At 37.6% G+C, this 16492-nt stretch overlaps 1 protein-coding gene across 1 annotated transcript; it reads right to left on the bottom strand.

Annotated features, from left to right (window-relative positions):
* Window positions 1-15524: 15524 nt before the first annotated feature.
* Window positions 15525-16043, bottom strand: LOC141623306 (uncharacterized). The gene has a single exon (XM_074439398.1). The coding sequence runs from the start codon at window positions 16041-16043 to the stop codon at window positions 15525-15527; it is 519 nt and encodes a 172-aa protein (XP_074295499.1).
* Between the last annotated feature and the right edge of the window lie 449 nt (window positions 16044-16492).

The following is a 16492-nucleotide window of genomic DNA, read 5'->3' on the forward strand; positions in this document are numbered from 1 at the left end:
TGCCGAATCAATTAAAAAGAAATGATGTATAACACTTCATATGCTTTGAGTATGATGAATTGTTTTCAAAATCGAATTTAAGTAATCTTTACCAAGTAAGCTATAAAGATTACCCTTAAGTGCTTGCAGAAGCATTAAGGAAGTAAAGCAAAGTGTTTATGATGCAATATTGTGTAAGGGTGTTACACAAGTGACAATTGACAATTGAGATTGCGCATGGTTTCCGACAAAACCATAATCAAAACACATTAAGATGGTTAAGATACCATTGTGGCAATGTTAATTAAGAAGTAGATTTTCTAGAATCGTTCTAGGCAATAAAGAACAATGAGAGATTTTTATAACGGAAATTGAGTACACTTGCGATCATGAGATGTGCAAGAAAGATGAGTCCCGCACACTGCGAAAACAGTGGGAGCTATTCTTAGGCTAGAGGGCCTATGTCTTGATTGGATCTCGACACGTACTCAGAAAGTTTTGTAATGCAAATGTATACATTACAAAGGAAAACGAGTATGTAGTGAGGTTAAGTAAGGTACAAGAAATTGATAAAACCTACTAACCAAAGCCTTCTCAAAGGCTAAACGTGATGAGTCATGTCATTTCAATTGAAATGAAATGAACAACTACGTACAAGATCAAATTAGATTATAGAACATGAAATAGTAATCAGGCATTGACTATTCATATGTGATAATCGCATTTGTCGTTCGAGTTTTACTTTAAAACTCTTTTATTATACTTTGTTACATCCAAACGGGTTGTAGAGACAATTGAACCCCATTAAAGTGAACACGGATTAGCATTGTATTCGCCCATAGTCACTTGTATGAGGTGACGTCTCAAAGTGACTAGAGTGTGATGCGATTGATGGCAAGTTCAAGTGCCATAGAGTCATGTGAGATGACTAGTCGATCACATAGGCGGATCGTTAGGAACACTTTGTCGGGCAAAGGACCGCTTATAGAGTTCTGGCAAATTTATAAAGCCTGGTCGTGGCGAGAGCTACTATAGTATTCTAATGAGTCAATTCTTTTGACTAAAGACCGTTCGCCTAAGATGGCACGATTTGATTAACTTTGATTTGTGTTACTACGACCTTCGTAAATGGGGTCAAATGGGCATATTTTGGGTTATGATGGCTGTGGCTAGTCGAAGGGAATAAGTGCGATAGAATTGTCCACCCCCTTGTCGTGGTTAAAACAATATCTCGGGGCCACTCGAGGAGTAATTAATCGGAAATGCGTGGCCACGCTCGGAAGGTATCCGAGTGGATAAATCCGGTCAATCGCTTATTCTCCAGATCGAGGAAACCACTCTCGATATGATCACTTGCAAGTACGACCCGAAAGACACCTTGCATTGAGTGGGAGATAGTAATAGGACAAGAGAATTGGTGACGCACACTTGTCGAGGACAAGTGGGAGATTGTTGGGAAATGTGTCCTCAACAATAGTGCGATCATATGATTTAAATATCATTATCAAATCTCATTTCAAGAATACGGAAGGGATGATACATTACATATATATAGTCAACTGGTCCACACATATCGGTAATGATTGGCTGGCTAGAGTTTGACATTACTGTCGTGCGACGGTGGTGATCAGTTGATCCCTTGAGGTCACACCTAAAGGACGATTCCCTTAATTGAAAAGGTTAATTAGTTGTATACCGATACAGATTAATTAATTCCTTAAAATTGAACAATTCGATTTGTGAGAGTGAATATTGATATCTTATTGTAATGGGATTAAATAAGATTTATTTTAGTAATAAAATGATTTGTTGCTAAAATTATTTATTGTTTGAGAAACAATAAAGATAAGAATGAATGGTTAATTATAATTACAAGAAGTTGTGAATTATAACTATATGACCCATTTTATTTATGTGATCAAGTATCACTAGTCAATTTGTTGAATGTAATTTAATTAATTTATAAAATGATATTTATGTGATAAATATGCATTTAATTAATTAGTAACATGTATCATACTACATGTGACATATTGTGTGACAAATGACAAATTGACAAAATAAAATGGTAGTCCATTTTATGCATATATGGACCGAAATATTGTAAGAGTTAGTGGGTTTAGGTTGTTTTATTTTATTTAATAAAATGGCATGATGATGCCTACCTACAACTAGCCTTACACCTACTCTTACACATCTATTTCTTGTAAAGACAAAAAGTGAAAATAGATGCCCTATTTCTCTTGATTCCAACCGTGAAAATGGATGTGTAAGGAGATTAATTTACTCATCATTCATTCTAATAAATGACATGCAAGTTGTTCATGTATTTTTTCTCTCTTCTCTCTCTTTTATCTTCATCAAAAAGATGAGATTTTAATTGAAATTGTTCATGTAAGATTACTAAAATTATCAAAGTAATATATGAGTATTAGTAATCAAATTTAAGGTAAACCACAATATAAACATCTAGTACATGTTAGTTTGTGGGATTAAGGGATTGTCTTGGGTGCTACTAATTGGAGAATCTCTACTTTGGGATTTTGTATGTTCATCCATTATTGGAAAGCTCAAGAACAAGAGAGAAAGGTGATCTCTCTTGTGCCCATAAACCGAAAATCCATATGTAAGAATAATGCTTCTTCTCTATTTTATTATATTGTTTGCATGCATAAAATCCGTATTTAATTTTATGACAAATTAATTTCAACATATATGAGTATGTTAGTATGTATAAAGATCTACATTTCCTTCAATCGGTATCAAGAGCCACGGTTGTTTGCATGCAAATCGGTTAAAAGTTTTTCCGAGTTATAAGAATAACAAATAAAACTTGTACAATTTGTGTTATTATGATATATCACGAAATTAATCCATGCATGTTAATATTTCTGGTCCTAAAATGTTTTAGGATATTTTGGTTAATTTTACGGATTTTTATTGTTCATAATTTACTATGATGGCATTTAAATGTGATTTTATGAGTAAAAATGTCATTTTCGGTCTAAAATTAGCTATACTTCGAATTTTCCATTGATTTTTGGATATGTTGTCACATATATTATTTTGAGATAACCTGTAAATTTTCATAATTTTTGGACTTGTTATGCTCGAAAAATGGATTTTTCATTATTAAATTCGGATTTAGGTGAAAAATAGGTTAATATGAGTTAAATTTCGAATCTGGTCATAGAAAATTAATATGTTGTCACATGCAATTTTACAAGATGTGTGTAAAATAATTGGCTATAAAGAAGTCTTTTTGCATGATTTATGGATTTTTGAAGAAAAATAGCATAAATAGTGACATTATTAGTGAAAAATTAATAAAACATAATCTATGACTTAGGAAAAACGTCTAATGTTGCATTTTATTATCTTTTTCAGATCTGAAATTGAAAAGTTAATGAATATAATTTATCCCATGTTTTTATGATTATTTTTGTTAAAACCGATAAACCGCAACATTGTTTTTCCTAAAAAGTTTCAAATTTTTAACCTAAAATTTTGAACATTATGAGTGTCATGGTATTTTTCCAGAATGTTCATGAGTTTAAATTTCAAATTTTGAATTTATTTGAAATTTTGTGATTTATTTGAAGTTTATAGCTTATTTTTGTAATTTTCGGTCCATTTATGAACAATTTTATAAAATATGGGTTAATTATGGTCAAATTATTAGTGAAGACTAAATTTTGAGTCCTAAGAGGTTAGGGTAATTAACTTATGCATAAATATGAGTTTATGTATTTTTGTGATTATAAAAATGTTGAAATCACGCAAATCCGTAAAAACCGAGTAATATACGATATTGGCTAATTAAAGGCGATTTAGCATAAAATTGAGCATGTTCATACATATTATAATGCTGCATTTTTCTTTATGATTGTCATAATTTTAATTTATGTAATTTTGAATTATGTAATTTTACTTAATATGGCCTTAGATTTTAATCGGTATTTCCCGAAATGTATGGGAATATCGATTCGGTTGTAATTTTATTGTGATCTCGTATCACCGTTTTGTAATTTAATAGATTTATTTTATTTTAGTTACAAATGTATAATAGGAAATTATGTAATTTATTATGTAATTTTATTCATTCCGGAGTTCCCAAAGACGGATTTCTTCAAGAATGGCGATACATAAAGACGGTGTTACCTCGAGATGCGTGCCACAAACGAAGTTCAAGGGACCAATGGAGTTGGTTTCCGAATTTGTAATAGTTAAATAGTTTTTCTATTCTAGGAAAGGCCATACTAGGTTTTATTTATTTTATGCCTTGCATTTTATTTTATGTCGCATGCATCGCTAAATCGCCATAACTAAAACATGCATCTTTTATCGAGTTTATCGACCGTGTCAATTAAAATTATCGTAGTTCACCGCTTTAGTTCACTTAAAACGTGATAGATAATAAATTGACATGACCTCTCGCTAAAACAATTAATTGAGACATAGCCTTACCAAATAGTAGAAACCATGAAAACCTATTTCGTGAGGGAGTGCACTCGGCCCTACCGGGGTACAAACCTTGTTACGTAGGGGAAGTGGGTGATAAATGTCAATCCACCGAATTCATGTTGATGAGGGTTTCATCGGCCATACCGTGCCCAAGTTGATGTGGATTTGGATCATGGACACATTTATTCGAAATTTGGATTGAGCTCAAAGGAAGTATTCGCGACCGTAGTTGCATGTGTTCCGGGCTATAGATAAATATTAGAGTAATTTTTATCGACCAAGAGTTCTAAAAGTAGAATCGATTAAAGCGTTAATCCACCGAGTTATATTGATAAGGGTTTCATCGGCCATACCGTGCCTAAGTCGATATGAATTTGGGTCTTGGAATCATTTATCATAGTTGGGTAGAGGTCACTATGTAAATGCTTTACTTGTTGTTTACAAGTATTAATAAAACGATAAATGTTAAGTTTTCTACTATTTCGTTTTTATATTGTTCTATTTCTTTACCACAATTCATATACGATATCATTTCGATTTTGATACAAATCTCCATTAAAACATCGTAACTAAAGGCAAAATTTGAATTGCTTCTAAAACCTCAAACGAACCATTGCTAAGGATCTCTTGTAAAGAGTATGGATTAAAGTTATTCACTATCAAACAGGTTTTTGATTCATGACTAACACTTCTACTTACAATGGATTATGTTTCATATACTTAAATGAATTAAGTACCTTGAAGCGATAAATTGTTTTGGTAATTAGTTTTGTCAGAATTCGTAATTGACCAAAATAACGCAACCACTTCAATGAAACCGGGTCCGGTACGACCTCCCGAACGGCTCAAATTGAAGTGTATAATACACGGTTTTTCGGGATTCCAGGGTCCCGGAACAAAATTCTCCGGAAAACACATAGAAAGTTACTCGGGTCAGATAAAGCGGCCACGCAAAATTTGAGTAGGGAGTGCCGGTATGCCATAAACCAGCATTCGTCGAATCTTAGATAATCGTGAAAAATGGATTAATACTCGTTTAATGCTCGATATTTGAGGCTGAATCGATAAGGTTAACTCCTGAAATGACCTCGGACGCGTGATTGAAAAACTGGGAGAAAAAGAAACCGGGTCCGGTACGACCTCCCGAACGGCTCAAATTGAAGTGTATAATACACGGTTTTTCGGGAATCTAGGGTCCCGGAACAAAATTCTCCGGAAATCACATAAAAAGTTCCTCGGGTCAGATAAAGCGGCCACGTAAAATTTGAGTAGCAACGCAAGATATTTGGGGGTGCCGGTATGCCATAAACCAACGTTCGTCGAACCTCGGATAATCGTGAAAAATGGATTAATGCTCGTTATTTGAGGCTGAATCGAATAGGTTAACTCTAGAAATGACCTCGGGCGCGTGATTGAAAAACCGGGAGAAAAAGAATTCGGGTCCGGTACATCCTCCCGAACGGCTCAAATTGAAGTGTATAATACACGGTTTTTCGGGATTCCAGGATCCCGGAACAAAATTCTCCGTAAATCACATAGAAAGTTCCTCGGGTCAGATAAAATGACCACGCGAAATTTGAGTAGCAACGGAAGACATTTGGGGGTGCCTGTATGCCATAAACCAGCATTCGTCGAACCTCGGATAATCGTGAAAAAGGGATTAATGCTCGTTCAATGCTCGTTATTTGAGGCTGAATCGAGTAGGTTAACTCCTGAACTGACCTCGGACGCGTGATTGAATAACTGGGAGAATAAGAAACCGGGTCCGGTACGACCTTCCGAACGGCTCAAATTGAAGTGTATAATACACGGTTTTTCGGGAATCTAGGGTCCCTGAAAAAAATTCTCCTGAAATCACATAAAAAGTTCCTCGGGTCAGATAAAGCGGCCACAAAAAGTTTGAGTAGCAACCGAAGACATTTGGGGGTGCCTGTATGCCATAAACCAGCATTCGTCGAACCTCGGATAATCGTGAAAAAAGGATTAATGCTCGTTTAATGCTCGTTATTTGAGGCTGAATCGAATAGGTTATGTGACACCCCTCGATAGGGCATCAAATTTAAAGTGGAAATTACGAGATTTTTAAAACCTTTAAAAGTTTAAAGTGCGAAATCCACCATAAGTTATCAAACGATAATGGAAAGTAAGATAATTAAGTTTTACAGTTAAAAGCAAAGTTCGTTGGGGAAAAGATATCCCACGAATAAACACAAGTCTACGATAGGTGAGTCTGAGCAACCTATAACTAAGGTCCAAGGGTCAACGTTCTCGCTAGCTCACACGTCTTCCCCATAACCTGCATCACAGACCTGTCATTCATGTAAACATGAAAGCCAAGGTCGGTGGGGAGTAACTCGGGGTTCTCCCAAACCACAATATGTCGAAATACAAGTAATTAGGAATTTAATTAAATAAACAAGCATAAGAATAAATACTTACGGTAATAAGAAAATCATGATTAGAGGGCATAAGAAAATAGGAATGGTAAAGCACCCAAGAGAGAAGAATAATTAGGTCAAACTGTCACATATAAACCCGACTCAAATGTAAGACAATTACAAAGTATAGACTCAAACAAGACAACCCTCTAGACTCCAACCTCTTGGTAGGACGACGATCATAATACGGTCCTAGTCTAAACCTGGCCAGACTCTCGGGATGGACGACACCCGATTCGACAAACGATACCAAATCGTATCCAAGACTCGAAATATGGTACACCTAACCGTGCCCGAACTCGAGTAACCTCAAGCGGAACCTTGTCACCTAACCGTGACCCCCGGTCCGAAAAAGGCGGAAGGAAAAATAGCCCAACTCGGAAACAATGGCACCTAACCGTGACCCAATGTCCGAGGGCAAATAAATAGGGAATGTCGAGTAGTCTCACAATGTAAAACGTCACACTCGGGTCCGAACAAGAACCATAACCATTATGCATGATCATAACATTAATGAGTCTTAAAGTAACCAATTATCGATAGGAAAGAAGATGCATGCATAGCTCAATCATTATTAGAAGTCGCAAGTGAAATAGAACAAACAGGGGACTCCCAAGGTGGGTGTCTGACGTGCCAAGACCACCACCTGGGACAACATGCCAAAGTCAAAATTTAAATAAAACTTACAGTGCACTCCCAGCCGGTCAGTAGACCGGCTGCCGGTCACCCGGCTGGGAATACGGCAAAATTTCAAAAACACATAAAACCTTCAGTGCGCTCCCAGCCGGTCAGTAGACCGGCTGGGAATACGCCCAAAACTCAAAATCACCTAAAACCTTCAGTGTACTCCCAGCCGGTCAGTAGACCGGCTGCCGTCACCCCTACTGGGACTACGGCTTTCTAAAATGTGCTCAAAATTTACAGGATCTCCCGCCACACCCTACCGGGGACTACAAACACGCGGATTCCATGCAAAACACTTCCAAACCATTTGAAACCAACAAAAATCGTTTCCCATCAATTGTTTATGTATCCTAGCATGATTCTAACTCGGAAAAACAACATATTTGAGCATGTGAATGGGTAATTTCGGATTCAAGAGATGTAGCATGAGATTTTCATCCAAACATGTGAGAATTGCAAACAAGCATGATATTCAACATCCAAATTAGCACCAATCATGAAAGATACAACTTTTAACATTCATATGAGATTATAACTACATAAAACCACACAATTTTAACATAAAGTCGAGTAACCCATCACCGTTACCTTTTTGCACTTCAATCTTCTAAAGACTCGTCAATGTTGTAGCTATCCTCCTCCGGGTTGTCCAAGTTCTCCCCTAAACACAAAAATAAAGGTATTAAGTCAAGAATCCACATCCTTGTAAGATGAGAATTTCGAAATAGAGGAAAAGATGGTGACTTTCTTACTTAGAAAGAAGGGAAATGAGAAAAGGAAGAGAATGGCGCGAAAAGGAACGAGATTGGTGAAGAGTTGAGTGAGTTATGGTGATTTTAGGGTTGAGAGCAAAGGGTTTAACAATGGTGGAGTGTTGGTTGAGGAATTTCAGAAATTAGAATGAGGGAGATGAAGTTGTGAGGGTTTAGTTGAGGGTTTTGTGTAGAGAAAAGAGGGGAAAAAGGCCCATGAGTCAAGATAAGCCCAATAACTCAAAATGAGTCGGTATCCACTAGAATTTTCGTCCCAAGTCTACTATAACTCGAGACGGAGAATAATATTATTAAAATCTACACTATCATTACCGTTACACGGCTAAGACGATATTTTATGAAAATAAGCTTTAAATAATAATTATTTAATAAAAATTACTTAAAAGTTTATTTAAAAATATAGGGAAAGCGCGGGGTGTTACAATCATCCCACCTTTTAAAAAGTTTCGTCCTCGAAACTTGAAAATAGAAGTGAAAAGTCATATAAAAATAAAACCGGAGTTTTGAAATCGGTAACCAAAACATTAAAAGGTTACTTATCGTAAAAATCAAAATCCTTTCAAAAGTTTCAAATAAAATTTTCCGACAGAACCAGATTCTCATTAAAGGAACGGAAATGCTCTCGTTGCGCATTCAAGAACATCACATTCCAAATCGAAGATATGGTCAAAAGCAAATCATTTGTATAAATTGAAAATCAAAATATTTTCAAAAACATTAATGAAGAGTTTTCAAAAGTATAAGTCTCATTCATGGAACGAAATTGCTCTTGTCGTGCACACAAGAACGCTAACTTTCCAAGTCAAAGACAAATTTAAAACAAAAATCATTCGCCGACAAGCGTAGAACAAGTTATTAAACGTTTCAAATAACGAGTTCTAACATCCGATCAACGTTAAAATCAAAAGAAAAAGGCAATTCACTCAAATTTTCTTTTGCCAAAGTCAAATTAGAGATAAAGGTTTCACTTTTAAACTCAAAAGGAAGTCAAATTTCCGAAAATATATAATATCAAACTCTGACAAAGAAATCATAAGTAGATCAAGGTTAGTTAGAAATTGAGCAAAGTTAAAAGTAACTCGGGTTTAGCAATTAAAATCAATAAAAGGAGTTATACTTATAGAACAAAAGGAGAACTAAATCAAATTTTCATTTTTGAACTCTTAAAATAGGTAGGGTTTAGTAAAAGTAACATAAACTTTTAACAATGGATCAAAAGTGGTAGCTTGAAATGTTTAGAAATTTTATGAATTGAAAAGTAACTTAGATATCATGAAAACAAGATACGCTAAGAGGGTTCAAACTTAACCAACAAAAGAGCTATGATGAACTTCCTAGGAGAAGAGTTGAAATCGAATCTACAAGGATATCAAAGATAGAGTTTCACAAGTTACGAGTATCACATATAAAGGAGGGGCATGATGAAGCGAAGGAGAGAGGTATGAACGGAAATACTTATGCTTAGGGAAGGAAGGAATTTAAACAACAAGGAAACGCCAGAAAGTCAAATCTCAAATGACAACACGATCCTAGACGGCTTCTAAAACTCCCTAATAAAGTAAATCTCACAACCATATTACCTCCAAGGATCACTCAAGATAACTTACGTCACTCTACATCTAAGTTATTCCATGAAACAAGGTACTTCACCACATTTGCGATTCCATAACTCTCAAATATAAATCATCTACAAACGATTTCCACGGAACAAGATCAAAACTACTAAAAGAGTTATACACATAACCAACTATCGACTACTAGGAGTTCTCACTATGGTAAAATCCTAAATCAAGGTCAAAATCTCAAGGTCTTTATACTTTCTAACACTCCAAACTAAAATCTTATTCACGCCCGAATTCACAAGCATAGATGATCACATTCCCCAAATCATAAAGACCACCAACCCAAAAAGTAAATAGGTTTGTCATACAATTTTTCCTACCCAACTCAACTCAAGTTCCGCTAATCCAATTTTGACAAAATCAAGGTTCATAAAGAATCCTCAAAGAGCATCTCACTCACTCTACAACGTAGCCAACAATGCCATCACTTCACTAAAGAAACAAAGAGTAATAACCAGGTCAGGAAATGATAGGAAATTTCAAGGGGATACATGAACATGGCGAGGTGTGAGATTAAACGAGTCAACTAATAAAGATAACTAGTTAACGCCAACAAGAGATATTAGAATTAGAGAGGTATTCAAGGCAAGGAAACGACAAGTAACTTTTATACTTAAGAATTAAATCTAATCAAGGTATGAACGAAGGGAAGGAAGATGATTAAAGACACGAAGGGGGATTTCAGGGCTTAACCCATACGCTTCCTAAGACTTAAGGTTCTCTCTAACAAGGTCACACCTATTAGGATATCGTACCATCATAACAAAACGACCAAATTCCAAAACAAGGGTCAAGGCAATTCATCTCATTCCTTATATGCAAGTCTCTCTTAAAGGATTACACCTCTATGACTGATCAAGGTAAAAATAAACGCTCGCTTAAGGGTTGATACATTGGTTAGATTCATTGTTCGCCTATCCTATCACATATTAGGATTTCCCAAAAGCAAATCTACCACTCAAGTATAAAAGTACCCATTTATCTCAAGTACTTGATACAACCTCAATGTTTTAAAAACTAAAGAAAGAATTAACAACGACTTCTCAAGGGACAACTAACATCAAATCGCATCACCAATCTATACGGAATCATTAACATCTAAAAATGGGTTTTCTTCCAAATTCATATCCTAAACTTATCTCATGATTATTCCTAAGGTAACGACACTCAACCTACTAAGCTTTCAAATCCCAAACATAAACAACAAAGCCAAGTTCTATAACTTTAATCACATAGGCAACTCATTCCTAACACAAAGAATCCACCAATCAATTATACTCACTTGGTCAAGGAACTAGGTATAAGAATCACTAAGTATGTCTCATCACATTACCTAAGTCTTTCTAACATCACGACCTCTCAAAACCGGGGTTAAGGGTCAAACACAAACAAACTCCACAAAAGTTAAATTACTTGACCAAAAGTTAACATTCCATAAGGCAAAGATGAAGGTGTACATGAGGGGCATTATAAGGAGAAAAGGTACAAAGACATCTTCCAAGATATGGGATAAGAGTTGCGAAGGGTATAGAAGCACAAAGACAAGGGAATATGACAAGGCACTCGAAGAGAGGGAGGTATCTTCAAGACGGTAAAGACATTCTTCAAGATAAAGAGATCCACAAGCAAGATGTTATGGAAGGAGAAATAAAAACGAAGGATAGGTCGGATGGGTACCAACTAGCTTCCAAGGTAAAGCAAAAAGGAGTTTAGAAAGGAAGGATGAGCATCACGGGATGAAAGTAAGGAAAGGAAGAATGGAAAACACACCCATAACGGTGTCGGGAGGAACGACGGTTCCGACTTGATTCTCGACAAGAATGACTCTTCTTGGCTCGGCTGCGGGAGCATGAGGAAGAGGAGGAGTAATCTTCTTCTCGGGGCAATCCTTCATGAGATGTCCGGGCTCCTTGCAATTGGTAACACTTCAAGGGCACATCATGGCATCCAATCCCGGGGTGAAAAGCTTGCCTACACTTGAAGCACTTGCGGTTCTTCTTAAGCCTATTAGTAGATGTAGGGACTTGTCCTTTCGGCTCTTGCACTACTGGCTCTTGTCCTCCATGATCTTGTACTCTTTTTCCTTGGACTCTCGGCACCAACCTCTTCTTGCTAGAAGACGACGAGGATGAGGGCACAAATGGCCTCTTGCCACGGCGGTTAGGGCGATGATTAACTTGAGCATTAGCATTCCGTTGATTCCGAAGAATTAGAGTAAGAGCTTCCATGATAGTATTCTCCACCTTGGTTGGTCGTACCATCTTCTCAAGACTCCAAAAAATCAATCATGTTAGCACCTAACAAATAGCATACACAAAGAGACTACCAACTTAGATCCTTAGTTCTACCCATCTCTCATTCATTATTCAAGGTCAAGTTCAATGTTAAATTCGGGGTGCACGTGTGCGCGTCGGGAGCAACATATGCTCTGATACCAACTGTGACACCCCTCGATAGGGCATCAAATTTAAAGTGGAAATTACGAGATTTTTAAAACCTTTAAAAGTTTAAAGTGCGAAATCCACCATAAGTTATCAAACGATAATGGAAAGTAAGATAATTAAGTTTTACAGTTAAAAGCAAAGTTCGTTGGGGAAAAGATATCCCACGAATAAACACAAGTCTACGATAGGTGAGTCTGAGCAACCTATAACTAAGGTCCAAGGGTCAACGTTCTCGCTAGCTCACACGTCTTCCCCATAACTTTGCATCACGGACACATGTCATTCATGTAAACATGAAAGCCACGATCGGTGGGGAGTAACTCAGGGTTCTCCCAGCCACAATATGTCGAAATACAAGTAATTAGGAATTTAATTAAATAAACAAGCATAAGAATAAATACTTACGGTAATAAGAAAATCATGATTAGAGGGCATAAGAAAATAGGAATGGTAAAGCACCCAAGAGAGAAGAATAATTAGGTCAAACTGTCACATATCAACCCGACTCAAATGTAAGACAATTACAAAGTATAGACTCAAACAAGACAACCCTCTAGACTCCAACCTCTTGGTAGGACGACGATCATAATACGGTCCTAGTCTAAACCTGGCCAGACTCTCGGGATGGACGACACCCGATCGACAAACGATACCAAATCGTATCCAAGACTCGAAATATGGTACACCTAACCGTGCCCGAACTCGAGTAACCTCAAGCGGAACCTTGTCACCTAACCGTGACCCCCGGTCCGAAAAAGGCGGAAGGAAAAATAGCCCAACTCGGAAACAATGGCACCTAACCGTGACCCAATGTCCGAGGGCAAATAAATAGGGAATGTCGAGTAGTCACACAATGTAAACCGTCACACTCCGGTCCGAACAAGAACCATAACCATTATGCATGATCATAACATTAATGAGTCTTAAAGTAACCAATTATCGATAGGAAAGAAGATGCATGCATAGCTCAATCATTATTAGAAGTCGCAAGTGAAATAGAACAAGCAGGGGACTCCCAAATGGTGTGGTGTACCGGCAAGACCCCACCGGGGGGACAACATGCCAAAGTCAAAATTTAAATAAAACTTACAGTGCACTCCCAGGGTCAAGATGAAGCCAGTGCACGGTCACCCACTGGGAATACGGCAAAATTTCAAAAACACATAAAACCTTCATGGCTCCCAGTGGTCAAGAGACCATTGCCGATCACCCTACTGAATACGCCCAAAACTCAAAATCACCTAAAACCTTCACAGTACTCCCAGTAGGTCAAGAGACCATGCTGCCGTCACCCTACTGGGACTACAGCTTTCTAAAATGTGCTCAAAATTTACAGGGATCTCCCAGCCGGTCACCCGGCTGGGACTACAAACACGCGGATTCCATGCAAAACACTTCCAAACCATTTGAAACCAACAAAAATCGTTTCCCATCAAATGTTTATGTATCCTAGCATGATTCTAACTCGGAAAAACAACATATTTGAGCATGTGAATGGGTAATTTCGGATTCAAGAGATATAGCATGAGATTTTCATCCAAACATGTGAGAATTGCAAACAAGCATGATATTCAACATCCAAATTAGCACCAATCATGAAAGATACAACTTTTAACATTCATATGAGATTATAACTACATAAAACCACACAATTCTAACATAAAAGTCGAGTAACCCATCACCGTTACCTTTTTGCACTTCAATCTTCTAAAGACTCGTCAATGTTGTAGCTATCCTCCTCCGGGTTGTCCAAGTTCTCCCCTAAACACAAAAATAAAGGTATTAAGTCAAGAATCCACATCCTTGTAAGATGAGAATTTCGAAATAGAGGAAAAGATGGTGACTTTCTTACTTAGAAAGAAGGGAAATGAGAAAAGGAAGAGAATGGTGCGAAAAGGAATGAGATTGGTGAAGAGTTGAGTGAGTTATGGTGATTTTAGGGTTGAGAGCAAAGGGTTTAACAATGGTGGAGTGTTTGTTGAGGAATTTCAGAAATTAGAATGAGGGAGATGAAGTTGTGAGGGTTTAGTTGAGGGTTTTGTGTAGAGAAAAGAGGGGGAAAAGGCCCATGAGTCAAGATAAGCCCAATAACTCAAAATGAGTCGGTATCCACTAGAATTTTCGTCCCAAGTCTACTATAACTCGAGACGGAGAATAATATTATTAAAATCTACACTATCATTACCGTTACACGGCTAAGACGATATTTTATGAAAATAAGCTTTAAATAATAATTATTTAATAAAAATTACTTAAAAGTTTATTTAAAAATATAGGGAAAGCGCGGGGTGTTACAGGTTAACTCCTGAAATGACCTTGGACTCGTGATTGAAAAACCGGGTGAAAAAGAAACCGGGTCCGGTACAACCTCTCGAACGGCTCAAATTGAAGTGTATAATACACGGGTTTTCGGGATTCCAGGGTCACGGAACAAAATTCACCGGAAATGACATAGAAAGTTCCTCGGTCAGATAAAGCGGCCACGCAAAATTTGAGTAGCAACGCAAGACATTTGGGGGTGCCGGTATGCCATAAACCACCATTCGTCGAACCTCGGATAATCGTGAAAAATGGCTTAATGCTCGTTATTTGAGGCTGAATCGAAGAGGTAACTCCTGAAATGACCTCGGGCGCGTGATTGAAAAACCGGGAGAAAAAGAAACCGGGTCCGGTACAACCTCCCGAACGGCTCAAATTGAAGTGTATAATACACGGTTTTTCGGGATTCCGGGGTCCCTAACAAAATTCTCCGAAATCACATAGAAAGTTACTCGGGTCAGATAAAGCGGCCACGCAAAATTTGAGTAGCAACAGAAGACATTTGGGGGTGCCGGTATGCCATAAACCAGCATTCGTCGAATCTGAGATAATCGTGAAAAATGGATTAATGCTCGTTATTTGAGGCTGAATCGAATAGGTTAACTTCTGAAATGACCTCGGACGCGTGATTGAAAAACTGGGAGAAAAAGAAACCGGGTCCGGTACGACCTCCCGAACGGCTTAAATTGTTTTTTTTTTTTGGTGAAATGTGAGTAGTATATATATATATATATATATATATATATATATATATATATGTCAAAAATAAAGGTTTTTGGAGTACAAATCAACTAATGCCAATTACATAAGTCCAACATCTTTAAGCCAATCTAGCTCTAGGATAGTAAGCTTTCGCCTGTCTTTACCCTGGACTCTCAACTTCATGTCATCAACAATGTTTGTAGCAACCTTCTGTGGCCTTAGGAGAACACCTTCATTCCTGCATTTATTTCTATGATGCCATACATGATATATAGCTCCCACAATCATTCCTGCCCTCACCCCTCTCCGCATCTTAGTGCCAGTATCCTGCAAACACCAGTCCAGAACATTGCCAACTGGTAGCATTAAACCAGTTTTCTGTTGCAGATGCTGAACTACCCTGACACTGTAATCACAACCAAAGAAAAGGTGATCCAAATCTTCTGATGCCTGTCCACATAACCAGCAGCTATCATCAATGTCCACCCCATACCTGATCAGCTTAGCTTTGGTTTTGAAGGCTCCATGGGCAAGGAGCCATCCCATAAATTGATGCTTTAGGATCACCCATTCATTCCATACCACCCCATCCCAACTCACCTTAGGACGGGACCCCATGAACCATTGATAACAACTGGCAGTAGTGAAGCCTACCCCCTGTATATCCCATGCTCCATTGGTATAGGCAGCAACCAAGTCCTGTTTAACCCTGCATATTCTCCTCCAAACCTAGCTTGTGTTAGCACCAGGTTGATACTGCCACCAGTTCACTCCTTTCAGATGATTGTGCTTCACCCATTTGACCCATATAGTGTCTTTATCCTCAACAATCCAGTTGACCAGTTTGCCTATCAGTGCCTTATTCATCATTTCCAAGTTTTTGATCCCTAAACCACCCTCTGCTTTAGGCCTGCAAACTGTCTCCCATGCCACCAGTGGAACCCTATGATAGTCAGCACAATTATCCCATAGGAAGTTTCTACAAACAGCCTCCACTTTTGCAATGATTCCCTTTGGCAGGACAAACAAGGAAGCCCAGTAAGAATGTAAAGTAGTCAATACTGCTT

This window comes from Silene latifolia, chromosome X (genome assembly GCF_048544455.1).
Source record: "Silene latifolia isolate original U9 population chromosome X, ASM4854445v1, whole genome shotgun sequence".
NCBI lineage: Eukaryota > Viridiplantae > Streptophyta > Magnoliopsida > Caryophyllales > Caryophyllaceae > Silene > Silene latifolia.